The sequence below is a fragment of the Amblyomma maculatum genome, chromosome 11 (genome assembly GCF_055883805.1).
Source record: "Amblyomma maculatum isolate TAMU_Amacu chromosome 11, ASM5588380v1, whole genome shotgun sequence".
Taxonomy (NCBI): domain Eukaryota; kingdom Metazoa; phylum Arthropoda; class Arachnida; order Ixodida; family Ixodidae; genus Amblyomma; species Amblyomma maculatum.
The window spans coordinates 47,609,044-47,631,872 of NC_139354.1; the positions used below are offsets into that span (position 1 = coordinate 47,609,044).

At 43.4% G+C, this 22,829-nt stretch overlaps 1 protein-coding gene across 1 annotated transcript in view; it reads right to left on the bottom strand.

Annotated features, from left to right (window-relative positions):
* The window catches only part of LOC146173760 (uncharacterized), a 37,286-nt gene extending 15,777 nt beyond the window's left edge, over positions 1-21,509 (bottom strand). Inside the window, exons 1-3 of the mRNA XM_084585261.1 lie at positions 21,315-21,509; positions 16,780-16,906; positions 3,312-3,448 (exon numbers count right to left, since the gene is read on the bottom strand). Coding sequence (XP_084441387.1) covers positions 3,312-3,448; positions 16,780-16,906; positions 21,315-21,509 — 459 coding nt within the window. The remainder of the gene's footprint in view (positions 1-3,311; positions 3,449-16,779; positions 16,907-21,314) is intronic.
* Positions 21,510-22,829: the final 1,320 nt, after the last annotated feature.

The following is a 22,829-nucleotide window of genomic DNA, read 5'->3' on the forward strand; positions in this document are numbered from 1 at the left end:
AGGCGGTGGTGCTTGCCTACGAAAATAGAAATTTGATATGCATTGTAAAGGAAGCACTGTAACTAATATTTCATAAAACGCACCTAAAATGATGGAGTATTTTGGACTTTTAATTTTTATCTCTATCCGCAATTCTGAATATTGTTTACCCAAGTGTGTCTATTAGCCTTACTATCCTCTCCTGATGCTGCCACAGGAAACCGCATTGCATCCAAACTTCGAGGGGGCGCCTGAATATTTTTTTTAATAAATACTCCTTTCTCCTCTACCTTCATGTAGGATCAGTGGTCATATTTCCACTTTCACAGAAATGCTTAGCAATAATCTGATAATTTCTTCCTGATGATTACTGCTTTGCACAGGAGTCTAGTGAAAAAGGAGGCACTTCAGGTATGCGATAGCGCAGGTAACACATCGAGTGCTCCTAATTTTTGATCACAGGGTGTTCCGACCAGGCAAACTCCAGGGAAAAAGCTGCAAATGTTATGCTCTGCTCATTGAAATAACAAACTTCTACGTGGTAAGAGGAGCCATTGCAGTACGAAGCAGTATGTTAATGACTAAAGCTGCACAATGCAAGAGGTGGGGCTTTAAGACAGAATTGCAGTGTTCCAATGAAACCCCGAAAATTACGGGGTTCAAATATTCTCGAACGTAAGCCATCGGCCACGGCAAGCGGTGTCTGCTGCTTCTTAGAGCTTGACACGTTGGTTGAGCTATTGGCAACAAGCTAGCCTGGATCTTCGTTGCTCGAGATTCTGGGCAGCCTGTCTGACATGTCTGCGCTATCTGTCGTTTGCGATATTGACGTCCTCTATGCTACCCAAACTCTTTTTGTCTCGGCGTCTGGTGGATCCGCGCCACAATACTCTCACCTATACGCTTACACCATACACATACACCCAGATGGCGTGTGTGTATGGTGGGCTATATAGGTTAACAGATGGAGGGCCGCATATGGAATTTAATGAAGACTATGATATTGACTACACAGCGAGAGAGTTTTGCAGTTGTAACTTGTTGAGGACTAGTGTGTTTGCTGCTCAGCTCGAGTGTTCAAGGTCAACTTTCACAGCCATGTGATCACGAGGCGACGAATAGGAGAAGTAGAACTCCCGTTGGAAATATTGTAGAGCATTATCCAACATAAATCTACTTATCTGAGCGTAAGCTCTGTTGACCATAGTTGAGGTTTCACTTTATCTAAACGTGGTTATAACGAGACTGAGCATAATAAAATTTTCAGATTAAGGGTGGGAGATTGAGGCAAGTTATATAGCTTGTCAGAGGCTGTGGATACCTTTGAAGACGGCGGAGAATGCAGCCGCAGTGACTCAGTAGCTAAGACGCTCGGTAACCAAACCCGAGTAACAGATCCGAACGCGGCGTATTCGTACCAGCGCTGGTCTGAGGCTCTTTGTTTGTGTGTGCAGAAGAACTAGTTGCTGGCTAGCTGAATTGTAACCAATTCTAGTAAGTCATAGATTCACTTTGCGAGGCTTTAAGGCCCCAACATGCCGATCACTCTGTAACCCTGCGTATAGCTACGAACAAGGAACACGAAGAGGGCAGTTGTCTTGGTAGCAGAGCTCGGACTAGGCCCACTCCAGCGTTTCAAGGTAAAAGGCGAGGATAGATGACTTTAGAAGTTGCAGTCTGTAGAGGAGAGCTACGCTCTAATATCTTCGTACTGTGCGAGCTCTAAGCCATTTATGTCTCAAAGGTAGCGTGTACGTAGCATCATATCTATCGCTGGAACGAAATGCATTAAGTATTTTATTGTCATTCTTTCATACTGTGTATTCCATAAAATCATAATCATCACGTTCCATTACCACCTAATGTATCCAAATATACCGCTATCGCATTGTCTCCGTGGTTTCGTTTGTGAGGTTCGACGTCCCGAAACGACTCAGGCTACGAGGGACTTCGTAATGGAGCCCTCCGGAAACTATGACCACTTGGGGTTCCTTAACGTTCACTGATATCGCAACGCACACGAGCTGCTTGTTTTTCGCCTCCGGCAAAAAGCAGCCACTGCTGCCGGGATTCAATCCTGTTTGCTTGAGTAAAGCAGTAGAGCGCCCTAAACACTTAGCCACCGCGATGGTGTGCATTGCCATTTTAAGGTGCCATAAAGGTAAGAAACATTTGAAATAATGATTTCGCCTTCTCTCAAATGTGGGTAGTCAACCAGAAGTATGAGTTCATCAGTTCTCGCATTTCCCGAACTTAAATTACCAAGGTAAATTACCACACCAAAATATATTGCTCCCCACTCCTCTAAATATTTTGGTTCTCTGGCGACAAAAGTAGGTCACAAATTCACGAATGTGAATGAACTTACAAGATTTGGGGTCAAGTTGCGATATTCTTTGTAAGGTGGCAAAGTCAACCATGTGTCATTCTGCTTAGAGCTACCACTTGCAGAATGGGCACGATGACTTCCTTTTTTGCGAAGCTAGCCGAATTCCTGACACTATAACCAATCAAAGTATATTGCCGTTCCCTCTACTGAACGCATGGTGCTGTTTCATGAGTAAAGTGTGAGTGGTGAGTGCAAAGAAAGCAAATATTAAAAGTTAAGTTTTTATGATTTCAACTGCAGTGCTCACGGCACAATTACTACGCATTTAAACAAAACTTTCAGTTTAATATCAACAACAGAATACGCTCGAGGAGTATGCTGCTAGCATATCTGTCAGTTTAGTCCTGCAGGTTACATCAACTACTGCGATTCCCTTACTGGCAGGGATTTAGCTCAGTGAATTTCTGCCGCATCCAGACTGCCATCTCTGCCGTAATTGAGCTAGATACTATCTTGGCTATTTTTAAATTATTATCACAGATTGCTATCTCCCTGTTTATGTAGCAAATGAAATGTAAAAGAAAGCCGCGTGCTGGTAGAGTATCCATAAAACCAATAAACTCGTGATATGCCTTTATCTTTTATATTTGCTACTTGCTTCCCGAAACTGCCGTAGTACTATAAATAGCCTCCGCCTATCTAGACGAGAAAAACTATTGCTCCAATGAGAACTTTCCTGGGGTATCATGAGTACATATACCCCTTTGGCGCCATCTCTGGCATCTCTGCACAGCAAGTAGACTTTATCGTTGGTTTTGTATATGTAACCGTTCATCTTAAATTCCTAATGCTTGGCTCTGCAGCTAAAACATGAGCACACGCACTGGCTTTTCAGCAGGTCATCCATCATTCCAATCACAATTGCGTCGGACCGTGCAGCAGTTGTGGACCCGTAGCATAGCGTAGCTAAATTAGCTCTGTACATTTCATGTGTCATGCTTACCGCATTCAGAATTGTGCCGAAGTAGGTAATCATATCATCTAACGTAGCGAACGCATTTCTGTACTCATTGTCTGTCACAAAGCAGAGCTCCACAGTAAATGTCTCAGGAATCTTTTGTGGGGTTTCCTGCGCCGGCTCTGCAAAGGATGGAATGTACATTTTATTCATTGATATGTAATGGCGATCGAGGAAAAATATTATAGCACAACTCTAATCTCGACGAAGAAGAATTGAGAGATTGTGCTGGGAGACGGCGACGCTGAAGTGTGTGTGCTCTTCACTGGGCGGTACTATAATTCTCGGTCAATGAGATTCTGGTCAAAGATATCGCTGAGCCTTCGAGTTGCCCATGGGCATCGCCTGTGGTGCTCGTAAAGAAGAAATACAACACACGGCGTTTTTGAGTTGATTACTGGCGCCTCAATAAGAAACCAAGGCACGATTTCTAGAATAGCTGATGCAATCAGCTGCTTACACGGAGCCAAGTAATTTCCATCGACTGATCTACGTTCTGCTACTGTCAGATTACGGTCGACGAATGCTGCCGATCAAAAACTAATTTGATCACATCTGATTGCCATTACCAGTTCAAGGTGATGTCGTTTGGCCTATGTATTGCTTCTCTGACCTTCGAATAGAGGATGGACTCGTTGCTTCGGGGTTTCCTGTGCACAATTTGTATACGTTATTTAGAGGATGGTATTGCTTTTCGTCCACTTTAGAAAGCCATCTGGACCGTATTTCTGAAATTCTGGCAATGTTTCGACCAGCCTGTTCTTCAGCTCAACGCCAAGAAATTCCGCTTCGGTCACTGCTAATTTCTGATTCTTAGCCAACTGGTTAACCCAGACAAAGTCCATGCAGTCAGTTCATTCCCAGGTCCTAGCTCTGCGCTTCACATCCATCCGAAGTTTCCTCGTTTTGTTGTCCTATTTTTGTCAGTTTGTGCAAACCTTTGCAGTCATTGCTAGTCCTCTCACCAACCTCTTGAAAAAGGAAGTGTCCTTCTGCTGGGGCCCTGACCAAGCGGTCGCTTTCTCAGCACTCATTGCAGCACTTGCCACACTACCAGTCTTATCCCATTTCTGCCCCTCCGCTCTAACAAAACTTTGAGCCGACGCAAGTCTCAGTTGCATTGGAGCAATCCATGCTCAGTTACAGAGTGCTCACCACCGAATTATTGCTTATGCAAGTCGTATCCTATACGACACAGAACAAAAAGTAATCAATAACTGAGCGTGAATGCCTTGACTTCGTGTGGGCCTTTTCCAAATTTCGTCCTTACTTATTTGGTCGACATTTTATCATGGTTACAGACCACCATGCGCTTTGCTGGCTTTGTTCTCTTAAAACCAAAGACCTTACTGGCCGCCTTGGATGCTGGGTGTTACTGCTGCAGGAGTACACCTCGATCACTTACTGATCCGGTCGACATCATGATGCACACTGTCTCGCTGTCCAGTTGATTCCCCGCCTTCTTTGCAGTGTGGAGTTGACAGTTGCGTAGTTTTTATTTCCTATTTCTCTAATATCACCTGTGAACAGCACTCGCATGTCTCCTTTGGGAGAATCGTCGACCAGATCACCACCAGCCAAACAGATCATTCTGCCACCCAGTTTGTGCTCTAAGGGGTTTTCCTGCACTTCCGCTATCTGCGCCCGGATGGCTCAGAGTTGTTGCTAGTTGTGCCTCACTACTTTCACTCTATCGTTCTAGAATAGCTGCGTGACGCTCCCATGCTCCCACCTGGGTGTTACTCGTACTTATGAAAGCGTACGCAGACGTTTCTTCTTCTGGCCTAGGCTCTACAATCTGTATGGTGCTATATAACAGGGTTCCAGCTTAGTTAACGCAAGAAGAAGCCCTCCGTATTTGCCTCCAAAACTCTAACCGATTCCCATCCCGTCCACATCATTGTCGTGAGTGGTGTTCACCTGCTTGAACCGTTTCCAGTTTGTGTATCAGGAAACAAATGGATTGTTGTTGCCACAGAATATACGACGTGCTACGCTATCACCCAAACCATAACAACAAGATGTGCAACACACGTCACCGACTTCCTGCTGAATGACGTCATACTGCACCATGGTGCTCTCCGACAACAAATAGCCGACCGAGGTCCCTGTTTCTTGGCCAAAATGGTAAACTAAACTCTTCTTTCATGTTCTGTTCGTCATAAATTAAGCACAGCTTACCACCCCCACACTAATGGCCCTACGGAATGCTTGAACCGCACGTCCACGGAGATGCTCTCTATGTAAGTCCAGGTGATAATCGCAATTGGGATGCGAGTCTACCTTTTGTGACCTTCGCATATAACTACCCGTCACAATACCGCTAGATACACTCTTTTCTTTCTTCGTTTTAGACGAGATCCAGTGCTTCCCTTCAACAAGGCCTTGTTTGCCCCTGATTCCGCCAGCAGTTACACCCAGGACACCATGGTCCCAGCAGATGCCGCCGGTAAATTCCCCGCAGCCGGCTTTCCGCTTATCAGGAACCTTGGACATTCCTTTACGGCAACCACCATCTGGACGTAAAAGATGCACCTGGCTCTCATGTGTTGCTGTGGTACCCGTTCCGTTGTGTTGGCCTAAGAAAAAAGCTCTTGCAGCGGTACAATGGACCTTGTGTTGTTCGCCAAGTGACCGATGTTGCTTGCGAAATAGAACCCTTAATACATAACTCGTTGCCACCCACACCACCGTCAAAGATCATCCGTATGATTTGCCTCAAGCCTTACCAGCTACCTTCTCCGAGCCTGCAGTAGCAAGCACCGGAGCTGTGCTCCAACCAAGGCCTCAGGTGACGAAAAAGAATTGAGAGATTGTGCAGAGAGAAGATGATGCTGAAGTGTGTGTGCGTTTGGCTGAGCGGTACGATATTTCCTGCTGTGCTAACTGGGCTGCTCTGTGTTAACTGGTCATATCAAGGGCCCCCGTAACAATATACGCAATGGCGAAACATTCCTAACGGTCATCAGGCTTGAAAAAAATTGGACGAGGTCACGTGAACCATACTTTTTGCGCGCATGTAAATGAATAAGGCAAGCCTGATGAAGCAAGAAATAACACATAAGCAGGAATATACTCCTGCTTTTACCCGTCACACCAAATAATTAACAAGCACAGCGAACTGCACCAGCCTATTTCCCGACTGGGGACGGACGATAAAGCGGCAGTAAATGATTTCGCAGTAACTTTCGATCACATGTTGTCTCTCAGCCAAAAAAAAGAAGGCTTCGGCATATGTGTTACATTAACATATCCCATAACAGAAAACCGCAGTGTGGTTTGGTAAGTGATGAAACTTAACGAAGAAAAAAAAAACATTAAGTTTAAGGAGTCGCATCAGTTGAACAATTATAGCAAAAGAGCATAAAAGAAAGTAGTCAGTGACAAAAATATAGGCACAAAAGGAAAGAAACAAATATCGCGAATGCTGGAATCACTAAAGGAACGGTGAGCATTTCAAATTAAAATGTATGTTATTCAGTGGCCAATTGTTTTTTTTTTTTTTTGAAAATTCAATTGTTCCTTGAAATAACTGGTATTTTCCTTAGCGCGAAGTTCTTTTGCAGAAAAGGAAATTACTTGTTGGAACTATTTAGGCTTTTTTCAATGCCAAGTAAAGCAAACGACAATTAGAAACAAAGTGAAACGTAGTAACTTTCAGTTTAAATTGCATTGAAGAAATTTAAACCATGCGCTTTTGCTGAAAAGTGACTTGACATTATCATTTCACACGACAGTTTGCAATGAACTGTAATGCTGGGTTTCCGCTGTTCTCAGTGGATCAACGAGGTGATTTATTTTGTGACTTCCTGGTGCACGATTTTTTAGTGGTCATGGTTCTGTTTTCAAAGGGGGCTTTTTTGAGTGCTCAATGTGCCATCAAGTTTGCAGCAATACACATGACTACGTTTACTGTAATTGATCCTAGCCTTTCATAAATTAGCCATGAGGATAACATTTCTGTGTGTTCGAGTGGCTGAGAGTGCTTCGTAGTGTGTATTGGATACAGACAACAAATTGGTTGGCGCGGGCAGCAGATGACCTCAAAACGAGTTCTTTTTCTACTTGAAAAAGAGTTGCAAACTTGTTTCTGTATTTTACATATCGTTACTTTTCAAAGAAAAAAGCTGCATGGAGCTAATTTACTGTGGAGGATGCTAAGTAATGCAAATGGTCACTGAAGCTGACTGATAAAGGCTTCAAGACTTCCAGTGCATTGGCGTTGAGAACTGCAGGCAACTATACAGTTGCAAAATGGGCAGCTAGTTTACCCCTTTTAACGCCAATGAATCATGCTGCCACTTAGACTGTTGGCCCCTAGAGTTGTCAACTTGAAGTAAACTGCTGAGCAACATTCTCGTAGCGATGAATACGTAGGTGCCTGCCCCTTCTTGAAAAGATGGCATCGCACGCGCAGTTTAGTTGTACCAAGCTAGGCTCACTTGTGTAGCGTTCTATCTTTAAACTATGGTTCGGATCAAGATCCAAGCAGATGTTTGCGCCCACAAGATTTATTTCGGCATGGCCATATCTGGGCCTCTTCAGTAAGAGCAAAATAATGTAGGTGGCCGCTATAGGCCCCTCTCTTTCGGGAAAACACAATGATTCAAAACCATAGTCAATCAAAATAAGTAGTGCACAAAGCGAAAGGGCCGCCGCAACTATAGATGGGATGGCCATTTTAGTCAGGCAGATTATGCCAGACACGCAACTCTTCACGAAGTTGCCAGTGGTCGAACCAGATAATTCTTACCGGCAGTGTCACGTTGCCCGTGTTCTACTCGTTCCTCTGCTTCACCTGCTGCGAAAAAAAACAAACAAATAGCAACAGCATGACGACAATAAAGTTGTCAAACACGTTGCTCAGAAAAGACACTCTTCAGAATAGAATAGAATAGAAGAATAGAAAGTTCAGAAATCTGTGAGAGGAAATTCAAGGCTAGACGCGCAAAGGCAGGCATCGGAGGCGAACTGTCTCCAAGCTACAAGCCGACGGCCAGGCAAGCGTCACATACCAAGTCCAGGTTTGGGAAAGTTGTAACGGCGTGTGAACACACGAAAGCGCAATTGAAAACGGTGGCAGAAATATGATGTCAGATGCGTGAAAGAACTTCCTCTTTGGGCGCTTTCCGTCCGTCTCACTGCTTCGATCCCAAGCAGTTATCGGGGCTACGCAATTTTTTTCCTGCGTGCCGATGGACTGTGCAGCCGTACCCTTAACTTTAGGAAATGTGTCTACGAAGTGAAGAAACATTGCAGGGATGCACATAATTCTGCTTTGCTGCCGTAGTGCAAACGTCTCTACTCATCATTTACACACACACACACACACACACACACACACACACACACACACACACACACACACACACACACACACACACACACACACACACACACACACACACACACACACACACACACACACACACACACACACACACACACACACACACACACACACACACACACACACACACACACACACACACACACACACACACACACACACACACACACACACACACACACACACACACACACACACACACACACACACACACACACACACACACACACACACACACACACACACACACACACACACACACACACACACACACACACACACACACACACACACACACACGCGCGCGCGCGCGCGCACACACACACACACACACACACACAAACACACACTTATATATATTATATACACGTATATATAAAAATGCTTTGGTTTAATTTTTACCTTTTTTTCTGGAAATGGTTTTATTTGTAGTTTCCTCAATGATGTACAGTGTGCTTATGCTAGACAGACAGTTCTGGACGCGTTCGCCGTAAGTTTGCGTGCAATAGTGTTTATCGCGGTGGACTAGAGCACAGAAGGGTCATGGTTCGATTCGGGCCATGGGGTAAATTTTTTTTATGAATTGTTATAGCAGACGTTCTTGCCTTTATGACATGCTATGGCGGCACATTCTGCTGACAAACTGTGGTGACGCCCCTCATGAGACAATGACTTCACCATGAAAGTGCAAAAATGGGAAATATATAAAGCTTGTATATTATCAGCTAAATTTTGAAGACTACCGATACCTCTTTAAGATGCCCTTTGAGTACAAACGTTGCTTTCGGAGCGCCGCTTGTTTTCGTAAAGGAAGCTTGAAGCGTTTTAATTAATAATTTAGACGATACGATGTATTCCTGACTTTTCAGGCTTCTAACCAGCAAGAAAGTAGTCGAGTAATACGTTTAGAAGTTTTGTAAGAGAACTATGTTAGTTTTGGTTACTACGTGTGTCGTCTAAAATAATTCTCCCTCCTTTGTTCAGGTTATCTCCTTCTGCCTGCTTTGCATTTTTATTGTGTGCTGACCTTTTAGAAAAGGGGAGCGGAGGCTGACTTAATTTTTCGGATGAGGTGATTGCTTTCACATGACGTAGATCAGTCACAGAAAGCTGACCTAACTCAGCAGCGACAATATGTTTTGTTATTTGCACTCCAGGAGAATATACCTGCATATTTTGCATGGCAAGGAGGGGGGAGCTTTACAGACTTAGGCTTGTTTTTTTTTTTATGTCATCTGCACGATGCGGCTGGGCTGGAAATTATGGCAAGCAAAATCATGGCGTTAAATTTGCATGCAGGCACAGGAGATAGGTTACCAATGCGCCCCGAGAACTGTCGAAACGGTGTTTGATCATGGACAGTTTACAACCGGGATACTGACTGCAACAAAACGTTGATACGTGTGGAATTTTTGAAGTTTCCATTCCGTCGGAAAAATATCAGCAGCATCCAGTGAAGTGCGGTTCAAAGCCTTAACTAACATCAATTATTGCTAAAGTGCAATAATAAGTTGACTAGTGCTGGGATAAGCTGGAAGATTACAAACGTATTAACGATTTTGCACGAATGCACATCGACGATTTTCTAATATCAATCTGCTGATAACCTACAACCTACCATATCAGCATTTTTAAATGACTGGCTGCATATTTGGGCGGCAGAATTATGTGGGAACTGTGATTTCGAAAGAAGCTACAGGCAACCTTTCATCAGCCTTTCAATTGCCAACCTTCGTAAAAAAAATTGCAGAAGCAGGGATCCACTGGCGCCATGAACCCGCGTCCTCCGCCAGTGTTTTTGTCTTTAAAAGCCCGACTAGAACAATATGCATCCTACTGGTATTATTGATTGCAATACAGAATGATATACTGAAACACTTGACTTTGAACAATACTGAACACTCAACACGGAAAATTCAAACTTGATTGAGATAACCAAGCATACAATCAAACATGGAATGTTGAAAGCGAAAAAGTAATGACCGCACTCCATTACGCTTCCATGCACTATACACTCCTTTACACTAATCAATACCAACCATGACTTACGTTATCAAAATATATGCTACTGCTAAAGAGCAATGAAAAAATGAGCGGACGCGGATGAAATAGCTTGCAAACGCTTCAGGATTTACTGACTGGCGGCGCTGGCGTTTGAATGAGCACTGCTTATAAGACTCAATCATCCGTTTCATGACTATTACTGCGAAGACTGCAAAAGTCTTCTAATAATACAGCTACATTACTAAAACTCTAAAACGAATGTTTGATTGGAAGCGGTTGTGCACTTAGCGGCGGTGCGGGATTCCAAGCCGTGTATAAACATGTCACATCAGTGTATGACATGAGCAAAACTTTCTTCTGAAGCTGCACTGCGTGAGAAAATCACGTGCTTTAGCCCGCACAAAATGGATGCTTGGTGCCATAGTCGCAAACGAAGCATCTGAAAGCATGTGCGCTGCTCTCATGTTACAGTAACTGCGCGCCGAATTTGAACTTTATGCTCCGCAATGTCTTGTCAAGTATTTAATTTGCTCTGTCGCTCTAAAAACAACAACCTCGGAGTTGGGAATGACTGCGCTCTTCTTTCCATTGAGCTGCGAAACGTAATGTCGTAGATGTTCTGACACAGCTACCCTTGTAGTTCCAATTGTGTGTTGCGTTGATAACAAGACATCATGAACGTACGTCGCGACAGCGATGAGGTACCTGCGCATCTAATAAGCTCAAAGTAGATATTATGTAGAAATCATCTTTTCTAGCGCTTCTCTAACCCACAAGGGACATTAGATGAAGGAGGAACACATAAGAACAGGACGGACGCTAATGTCATCTAATGTCCCTTGTGTGTTAAAGAAGCCTACCGTCCGTCCTGTTCTTATGAGTTCTTCCTTCATCTAATGTCCCTTTTGTGTTAAAGAAGCGCTAGAAAAGATGATTTCAAATGCTTTCCAACTCGCCCAAGTTTCTGCCTTATTATGTAGAAACATCGCAAGAATTCTATTTGTTCCTTGGCTTTAGAAAATGAATCTGTAATCATTTTGAAACCTGCTATTGCATCGCGTCATGTCTAAAGCATCCAGTCGCCAATAGGCACTAACAACTGGACTCCTCTAATCAACGTGTTTACTGCGTGTTGGTTAAGAGCTGCATTATTAGGATAGTTTTGGTAAAATTGGTCTAGATAAAGCAAGGGAGATATATCATCATCATCATCAGCCTGACTATCCCACTGTAGGGCGAAGTCCTCTCCCATATTTCTCCACTTAATCTGGTTCTGTGCTAGCTGCATCCACTTGGCCCCTACGAACTTCTTAACCTCATCCGCCCACCTAACTTTCTGCCACCCCTTGCTACGCTTTCCTTTCCTTGGAATCCAGTTTGTTACCCTAAGCGACCATCGGTTATCTTCTCTTCGCACTACACGTCCTGCCATGCCCATTTCTTCTGAATTTCCATTAGAATGTCGGTAACTTGAGTTGTTTCTCTGACCCCTCTGCACGCTTCCTATCTCTTAATGTTACCCCTACCATTTTTCGTTCCATAGCCCTCTGAGTTATCCGCAACTTAAGTAGAACCCTTTTGGTTAGCCTCCACATTTCAGCCCCATAGGTGAGTACAGGTAAGATGCAACTGTTGTATACTTTACTTGGCGATGCTGGTAACCTGCTAGTCAGAATCTGCGAGTGTTTGCCAAATGCGCTCCATCCAAATCTTATTCTTCTTGTTATTTCCTTTTCATGGTCCGGATCCGCGGTTACTACCTGTCCTTAGTAGACATATTCGCCTACTACTTCCAGTACTTCGCTACCTTAGGTAAACTGCTGTTCCTTCCCGAGGCTGTTGAACATTACCTTAGACTTCTGCATATTGATGTTAAGCCTACCTTTCTACTTTTCCTGTCAAGGTTATAAATCATTATTTGCAGTTCATCCCCCGAGTTGCTTAGCAAGGCAATGTCATCAGCAAATCGCAGATTACTGAGGTATTCTCCATCTACCCTTATCCCTAACAGCTCCCATTCAAAATCTCTGACTACTTCCCCTAAGCAAGCTGTGAATGGTACTGGGGAGATTGTGGCGCCTTGCCTAACACCTTTCTTTATGGGAATTTTGTTACTTTCTTTATGCAGAACTATGGTTGCTGTGCAGCCACTAGATATATCTTCCAGCACTTTCACGTACGGCTCGTCTACCCCCTGATTTCGCAATGCCTGCATCACCGCCGAGGTTTCAACTGAGTCAAATGCTCTCTCGTAATCAATAAATGCTATGTATAATGACTGCTTATACTTCGAGCATTTTTCTGTCACCTGATTGATGGTATGGATATGATCGATAGTAAAGTATCGTTTCCGAAAACCTGCTTGATCCTTTGCTTGATTGCGGTATAAGGTTGCCCTCATTCTATTAGTGATTACCTTAGTAAATACCTTATACGTAACCGACAGTAAGCTGATTGGTCAGGAATTTTTAAGGTCCTTAGAGCCCCCTTTCTTATGAATGATGATAATGTTTGCATTTTTCCATGGTTCTGGTACCGTCGATGACACCAGGCACTGCGTATACAATGTGGCCAGTTTTTCTAGCACGATATCCCCCTCCGTACTTCAGCAAATCTGTAGTTATCTGATCCTCTCTAGCTGATTTCCCCCATTTCATAATTTCTAATGCTTTCTTGACCTCTTCCTTCGTCACTGGTGGAATGTCTGACTGTTTTTCCCTACCGTTAATCTCTTACGGTTCTGACTACTTTGGCTACTGTAGAGATCTGTATAGAACTCCTCGGCTACTCTGACTATATATGTTGTCCATATTCGTGATAACGTTGCCCGCCTTGTCCCTTATCGCATACATCTGGTTTTTGCTATGCCCAATTTCTTCTTTACAATTTAAGGCTTCCCCCGTACTTTACAGCATGCTCAATTTTTTGCATGTTATACTTCGTTATATCGGCCATCTTGCGCTTATTGATTAGCTTTGATATCTCGGTCAATTCGATCTGGTCTGTTGCATTGGAAGCTTTCATACTCTGCAGTTTTTTAATCAAATCTTTCGTCTCCTTAAGCGGCTTACCAGTATCATCTATCCTATCCTAACCTATCAGCTATCCTACCGCCTACTTCTACCGCACACTCAGTAATGATATTTGTGAAATGTTTGGTTTGGTTTGTGAGGTTTGAGTCCCAAAGCGACTCAAGCTATGAGAGACGCCGTAGTGGAGGACTCCATAAATTTCGACCACCTGGGGTTTCTCTAACGTGCACTCACATCGCACAGCACACGGGCGCCTTGCTTTTCGCCTCCATCGAAAAGCGGCCGCCGAGGCCGGGATGCGATCCCGCGTCCTTGCGAACAGTAGTTGAGCGCCGTAAGCACTGCGCCACCCTGGCGGGGCTGAAATTATTGTTCATTGCTTCTAGTGTAACGTCGCCATCCTCGGTTAGAGCTAAATATCTATTCTGTAGCGAGATACTGAACTCTTCTGCCCTCCCCCTCACCGCTAATTCGTTGATGGGTTTCCTTCTTACTAATCTGTTGTGTTCCTTTTTCAGAGTTCGGTTAAATCGGGACCTCACCATCCTGTGGTCACTGCATCGCACTTTCCCGATTACCTCTATATCTTGCATAATGGCGGGTGTTGAACACAGTGTGAGCTCAATTTCATTTTTAGTCTCCCCGTTAGGACTTTTCCATGTCCATTTTCGGTTCTTCCGTTTGCTGAAGAAGCTATTCATAATTCTTAAGTTATTGTGCTCTGCAAACTCCACTAGTAACACCCCCCTGCTATTCCTAGAACCAATGCCATAGTCACCTACTGCCTTGTCTCCTGCCTGCTTTTTCCATACCTTGGCATTGTAGTCGCCCATTAGTACAGTATACTGCGTCTTTACTTTTCGCATTGCCGATTCTTCATCTTCGTAGAAGCTTTCAACTACATAGTCATCATAACTGCATATAGGTGCATAGGCCTGTGCAACCTTCAGTTTATACCGCTTATTAAGCCTAATTGCGATGCCTGCCACCCTCTCATTAATGCTATAGAATTCATCTATATTAACCGCTATATACTTATTGACAAGGAAACCTACTCTTAGTTGTCGCCTATTTGGTAAACCTCGATAACACAGTACATGCCCATCCTTCACTACAGTATATGCCTCATTCGGCCTCCTAACCTCACTAAGCCGTATGACATCCCATTTCATACCCTCTAGTTCTTCTAACAGCGGTACTAAACTTGTTTCACTAGCTAGGGTTCTGGCGTTAAACGTTGCCAGGGTCAGTTTCCAATGGCGGCCTGTCCAGCGGAGCCAGAAGTTCTTAGCACCCCCTGCTCCGTCACAGTTATGACCGCCACCGTGGTCATTTGTTCCGCAGCCGCTGGTGACTAAGGGCCGGGGTTTTATGGAGCTTATCATAGGAGGTTGCGGCCAATTACTGCACCAGGGTGGTCAACTCCTGTTCTGGTGAGGGAGTGCGCTGCCGGAGGTGTTCACCGGCATCAGGTGGCACCCCAAACCTGGTTATGCAATTCCATCGACACGCGGATGTTTTTTTTTATTAATTCGGTGGAGAATCGCGTGGCATCGGGATTTCAGCCCCGGTCCTCCAGCATGCGAGGCGGATGTTCTACCGCTACGCCATCGCTGCACCTTATTTGGGATATATATATGGGAGATATATGAGGCAGATATTTTTCAGCTTTGGAACATTTATGTGAATAATATTTTAGATTATTTGCGAAAATAATGGGCATAGGTGCCGTGAGCGGTACTTTTGTTTCGCTTCTGCTGCACATTTCTTTTACGTCTGTGTTGGAACTCGTCGTAGTACGCTGCAAAATGACATGGAAGCTCAATGTTTTCAGAGATTATGTTTCTTGTCGTCGTGTCAGTATTTATAAATTCACAAGCTTTAAAAGTTTGTCTCCTGTGCAGTCTCTTTTACAATTGTACTTCCATCCTAGTGTTTCACTGCGTACAAATGTTGCGCGTGTTTTAAAAACGGCAATGGTTTTTCTGACCAATGGCAAGCTTCCCGTTAGGAAATATTCGTCCAGCAAACTATTAAAATACTCGACAAATAAATCAAATATTGTTATCTGCAGCAGCAGCAATCACTTCAGAAAGCGTGATTGTTTTCATACGTTAGACTATTCTTTCGCTTCCATTTCTTTCATTTTCTTTTTATGTGCAGGCGCAAATTATAGTGACCCAGCTGGGATAGGCATTTCTTCACTCGGTGCATGGACGGTCCTACGGATAGAAAAAGTGATATGAAAACTAGCATGAAACGTATTAGTGCAATAAAGTAAGTTCAAAAAATATTTATATTGATCAGAGAGGGAGTTGGAAAAGTTATGGCTATGAGATTAACCTTAAGGTATTGGCTATCTATAATACCCAGTAGGGGGAGGGGATATACAAAAACGAGGGAGGCGAAAGAGTATGTCCACAAAATAACGGGCGAAAAGAAGCTTGCGTTAAAAATGAAGTACTCAAATGATACATGCTGTCTACGGCGGACAGAATCATATTTTATACCACCCGTTGCCCTCAACAAAGGAAAGAGCGGCAGGCGGTTCTGAAGAGGCCATGATTTAAAGATATTCTCTATCTTGATGCTGGAAGAAAACATTCAAGGTGTCTACTTGAAGTGGAAAATGAGAAAGAATTGTTGTCCATGGCGCATAGGAAAACTATAATAAAAATGATGTATCCGAGATGTTAGAAAACCATGGGATATGTAATTGGATAGCTGCGAAAAGAGAGGGCATATTTTTGGCATTTTTAAGAACATTGTGGTCAATAACGAATGCGGCAAGAATTCGAGGTGCGCTAAAATCGCACAAACGCATTATAATTTCTACCGCAAGCAAGCGCACAATACATTTAGCCTGCAGTTCACTGTTAGCTAATATCTTTCAATGTTAATGGGTATCATACAGGCTCCTATGATTTCTGCTAAGAAATTCATAGCCTTTGTCTATTTGTTTATCGTGCTGCCAAATGTTCAATCAATAATATTTTCTCACAATTACGGGCGGTGTTTTTCGTGAAACCATAGACGCTGTCGGCACAACAAGCATAAACACACATACGTTGCGCCGCTGAGGGGTCATCGCTTCTTTCTTTGACCTCGTATATCTTGTGCAAAACCAAACCAGCAGAAGCATGATCTTCAATTTCAAGCGGGGTAATCCGCAGCTCATCGGTCAAGATACCCCTCTGCAAAAGAAAATAAATCCGTTCGTGTAAGTTATTACTGCAGTGTGAAGGGGATCAAATATGAGGTAATCATTCCTCATCAGCTATGACGCTATAACTTTTATAAAAGTGGTGACCACGCACCCATGTACCTGGAAAGTTTATGGAAGCTTTCAGTCTTTAATTATGCGCTTTATTTGCTGAAAGGCTCGCAGCTAATCGCATCTGCGACATGCATTCGAATATGATAATCGTGCGCCAGGACTTCCTTTCATGGTGAAGTATACATTCATTTCCTCAGCGACATTCTTCACACATTCCAACTATGACGATAAAAATAGATTACTCACTCTCGGTTCTTAATTCTCGGTTCTTTCCCATCGCTTGTGATTTTCGCATACGATTTGCAAAACCGAGTAGACAAATTTGTTCTTGCATTTTCGGAGAGGTTTCATTTAAGGCATTTTTGAAACGAAATGTCCTGAATAAAAGAAAGAAAGAAAGAAAGAAAGAAGGAAAGAAAGAAAGAAAGAAAGAAAGAAAGAAAGAAAGAAAGAAAGAAAGAAAGAAAGAAAGAAAGAAAGAAAGAAAGAAAGAAAGAAACCCGCCGCCGGACACCCACCGGTAAAATTGGGTACAAGCGTCCCCCGGCCCGGCGCCCGGCTCTTTCAGAGGTGTGCGTTTGGAAGAAGTTCTGCTAACCCTGCTGTGCTCCTTCGAGGGCTTAGTTTCGAACAACAATGGCCTGCAAAGGCCGTGATAAAAAAAGGGCCACATAATGGGCTTTTGCCGCGCGAGGCGGACTTATTGTTGTCCGATGGCGGAACGAATCCCTGCCACATCGGCGCAACTATATGGGAAGAAGAGTTTAGCTCGCCAAAAAGTTTCCCTCGGGCTTACATGGAATCGCCCAGGCCGAGCCCCTTCCCAAGAGCTAAGTCCCACAAAATGGCGGACACACACGCCGGGGTCCGCTCTTGTCCCAGTTTACGTCTTGTCATCGTCGAGCTGTAAAACTCACCCTGCAGCTCTCCCATCGCGCGTGGCGGACTTTTCAACTACTGCCACCGCGTTGGTCGTGTTGTGGGTCGAGCCCACGTGCTCGGGCAGGCGGGATCGCAACACCCGTGGTGCACTCCCATGACGTGCACCCCTGCCAGACGCCTTCGCGCTCCCGACTTCGGTAACTCACTTCGTGCTGCGCGAGCCCGATTCTACCAAGTTTTGGTAAGCGTCTTGGATTGGAAGAAAGAAAGAAAGAAAGAAAGAAAGAAAGAAAGAAAGAAAGAAAGAAAGAAAGAAAGAAAGAAAGAAAGAAAGAAAGAAAGAAAGAAAGAAAGAAAGAAAGAAAGGAAGGAAGAAAGAAAGAAAGAAAGAAGGAAAGGAATGAAGAAAGACAGCAATAAACTTGTTTGTAATGTCAGGCGTTGCTGTTTGTACGGAGAACCGATCAGCGTAAAATCCCGAAGGTGTAGTTCCGTCATTTTTCTCTTAGTAATTGTCATCATCGTAGGTGCCATTTCCCCAGCTTTAAGAGGAAGCCGTGTATAAGCTATTTCCGATTAACTTTGGCATACACTGGCGGAGGCTAACATATCTGATCAAATTTCCCTGTTTTATACTGCAACTTGAATGTCAGCCCTCTGCTAAGCTTGCCTCTCTTCCGCTCTGCTCCCTATAGAAATTACCGTTCATTTACTCTCCTCAATAAACTCCTTGGCCATTTGGGTCTGTGATTAGCTCTGCTCAGCCTTTCTGGGGGCGCTGAACTACAAATTCTCGAAGCAATTAGCTGCTAGCTGGGAAGCTAGCAGCTAAGGAAGCTAGCCTGCTAGCTCTTCGTTCCGCTGGCTGCCTGGCTCAGTAATGCTTTGTAGTTTTTGGTGCTTTCTGGATTAAATTACGATGCTGGTTTCTGGCCGACAGTTGCTTCTAAGGCATGGAGGAACGGATAAAAAATGGCAATACAATTCTATGTTACTTTTTGATTCCGCTAGTGCAAAGAAATTGCAAGGAAATTTAAGCACATTCAAAGGAAATTAAGACATCTGATTGGGGCGGCATCTTCACATAGTTATCATGTAGGCCAATTTGTGCGGACCATATATATTGGTCACAGCAAACAAGTGGTTTCACAAGAAGATGAGATAATAAAACAGCGGTTTTCCAACTGCCCAGAGAGATCCAGCGCAGTCGTATGTGTTCCTTCTTGTGATCCACTCTGTTTGCTTGTACAAATATCTTCTTTCTTTTCCATTCCATTTCGCTACCTCCGACGCCAAGCTCTTGTTTGCTTCCAGCCATAAAATCATTTAGCAGCAATGACACCCTTGATTTTGGAATCAGGAGGAGGGTTAGAAATAGCACGTGATCTTCGGCATCTGTTTTGCAATATATCTGGAATACACGAGGACTTTCGTCATATTTGCTGCAACGGTGATCTCAGAGCTCCTAAAGTTACTTCGCCCAAGGGCTGATTTCACCGGATATAATTTTTGTAAACGCTTCCAAATTGACCAGATTTGAAAATTGCTGATTTAACTAAAGTTAAAATGATTTCTTTAAAACTTGTGCACGTGTATGTCGATGAAGCCTCGGCGAAAAGACGTGCGCACTGTTGGGCAATATTTTAGTCTACGCGTTGCGAATAACTGCGTTGAGACGTTACTTAAAATGGCTTTGGCTCGTCACTGAATACATTCGCAACAAATAAGCTGAGGAAATTTGAGAAAGACAGCGAGTATCGTCACAAATATCTTAACTCTATCTGACGATAAACTACGCAGTGTTGTGCAAAGCGAATTATGCAGACTTACAGTAAACGCATGCAACTGCGCAGAGCATGCTCCATCTCCAGCTATTCATGTAAAAGGTACGCTGCTTGTTACTCAATGTTCTATAGGGCAAAATATATGGTCCATGAAAACCAATGAAATATCTTATGAACTGTGGTATTCGATGAATTAACAGTTTGAAGTCGCCGCTTGAACAAACAAAACTAAGTAATCTGTAGTGGGCAATCGGGCGACTCACAATGCGATTATCGTCTTTCTTACCTCAGCTGCTCTAGCAGGGTTTCCTAACTGAGCGTGCTGAATCAGCACAAAACTGACTTTGCCTCGATGCGTGATTAAAAAGATACCAACTCTACAAACATAAGTTATGATTATGCACTGCTGAAACTGCTTTATTTTTAACCGCCTGGTGGCTTGCCTTACGTATAAAGGTAAGCTTAGCTTCACCAACAGAAACATTTGAGAAAAACTAATTGCGAGAAACTACTCCACAAATACACTTCCTACATGCGGAAAGGGTCTGCCTAGCCAGAGTGAATAGCGAAGCAGATCAGCTAAGACTCTTTATTAGATGTCCTGTACGTGCCACTTTCGTGATATTTTTTCACGTGACTGTCTTTTCTCTCATTTCTCTACGGGTGACAACTCGAGATATTGATCCCCAAAGGGCATGCATATTTGAATGGATCGAGGTATTAGACCAATTGCATTTTGCTCGGGATCCATATCTAGCGAGGCAACCATAGCAGCGCAGTGTGGGAAGATACAATAATAAATGAGGTTTCATAGTCCTTAGTTAGGTTCGTGAGTTATATTAACTATGGCTAGTGCTAAGGTAACGAACCTGTAGAATAATGTTTCGGTACAGTGGACACCCGAGAAATAGGTGTAGCTCTACCTTCAACGTAAAGGAAATGTAGCTTTAAGTGTAGGGGGGTGAAATAACTAAGCTGAATAACAAATACAACATTAAGATCCTGCAGGACAACGGGAAGCCTTATTTGAACTATAAATGGCTGTACCTACTACTTTATACCACTACACCGACGCTAAAGCCTGATAACGGGCGCTGGACGTCCGTTGTTTGAAAAGTGCGGTATAGCGTATGCTTGGTTGATTTCAGAAAACAATTGGGCAAGATTCATGATAGGTGCGAGGCAGTGTGTGCCTATTGTAAAGGTTCTAAAAATACCAGAAGGTAGTTAGTGATGGAGTTCGCAAAACATTGAAATTTACAGGTCATGCTTGCGTTCTTCAGCAAATGAAGGAACCTAACGTAGACATGAAAGATCCCCCGAAAGGAGCGCCTGATGACTGCCCTTCCGTTCCGTCTCAAACGAGCAGCAGCTTCCAGAATGGGCGACCTCTGATCCCTGCACTCTGCAATTTTTGGAGACTGCCCACTCTACAATATCGTCAAACTATCATCCATCCACCTTCCCTCAAAAATCCCTGATGCAGCAAGCGTCACACTACTGTGGCAGCCCACCACCTGGCAGTTTCGTCCACCCTAGTGAAGATCCCGAAACATGGAGCCGGAACTACACCGACGACTCTGTACTGTCGGCCACAGAACAAGCTACAGCAGCCTGTACCAGTCCTGCTTTGGGACTATAAAGTACCAGCCTACTGACTTTCCCATCCAGCTGCACTCCTGCAAAACTGGCAGGACTCCACTTCGCACCGACCTCCTGTCCGTCATCCCGCTCAAACAGGCAGCCGTCATCCTGACCGATTTCAAGGCTGCCCTGCAACTCCTCAAATGAACGTGGGGCCACAAAATATGTCTGACTTCTGCGGGCCCATCTCCTGGACATTCGGACTACCATGGCTGCCTTGTCCCTCTGATTATTCGCGGGCCACCTGTGTATGTTCTAGGGTTAGCATAAGAGCGGTGTATTGAACGTAGGATGCAGAGGTCTCCAAACCACCTAGACGTGAGTAGGAAACGGAGAAACCAGTAGTAGCGACGCCTATCTAATATGAAGTGGTAAGATGAGTTATTGTTGAATAAAACATCTTTTTAAATGATATTTGGACTAGGTCAGGGACAAGAACCATCTGTTTGAGCAAAAAGTGTGGTAAAAATGCATTTTAAATTTATTTTATTTGTTTCCTATTAATATTCTATTATTTTGCCTGTAATTAAAATTCAGATCAATAAATATAGGTATACTAAGTGTACAATACTAGATATTTACAAATATCTGAGAAATACATTTTTCGCCCGCTTAGTATATTTCTAACATATAAAATGTACTTCCTTAAGTACCAATTGTTGTACAGGGATGAATGTTCTACCAATGAGATGACAGTGTACCGTAAAGCTTTACTAAAGTACTTATGACTTTTTTATGCTAGCAGAATGGATAGTAATAATGTAAATACAAAAATACATATTTTTAGCATACTTCTAATACCGTCAAAATGACGAAGAAATAGGATGCACTTTTCGCAACGTCAAAATAATCTAGAAAATGCGCCAAAAATATACTTATGAATGCTGTAAGAAAATAAAAATTCACCAAGCATTTTCTTTGTCTTGTGTTCATGCCTCTTGCTAACGAGCTCTGCAATATTTACACGAGTTGGCATTCCATACTTTTAAACCGAAAGAGCTGAGCCCAGTGAACTCAATTAGGCGGCAAATATTCAATCTTCGTTGCGCGGGTGGAAATGCTAAACACACAAAGTGAGCAACACAGATCATATAGCAGTAGACGTCATCCCTTGTTGACGTCAATTTTCCCCCAATTAATCAAGTTTCATATCAGATTTGTTCTTCGAGATCATTCTTTAGGTGGTGTTCCGAGTTCAGTCCTGATCACGCGTTTAATGTTGCATGCTGCTGTTAGCCATGTTAGACGCTACATGCGGCATATATTACCGCTGAAGCAATAAGTGCGCATTCTAATGATAAGGTTAAGCGTCTAGTAATACATGAAGTGTACTTCAAGCGAACTAATTTGATATTTATAAAAGCACATTTAGAATGCATTGCCAGCATGTTAAAAGCGCTTATGGATATTTCTCGTATTCGAAATATGCTTCAAAGCGCACTTTTAGTTCTAGCGTCTTCGACAGATATTTAAAACATATTTAGAATATTGGGCAAAGCTTGAAATGTAGTTCTGGCGAATTATTTTGCT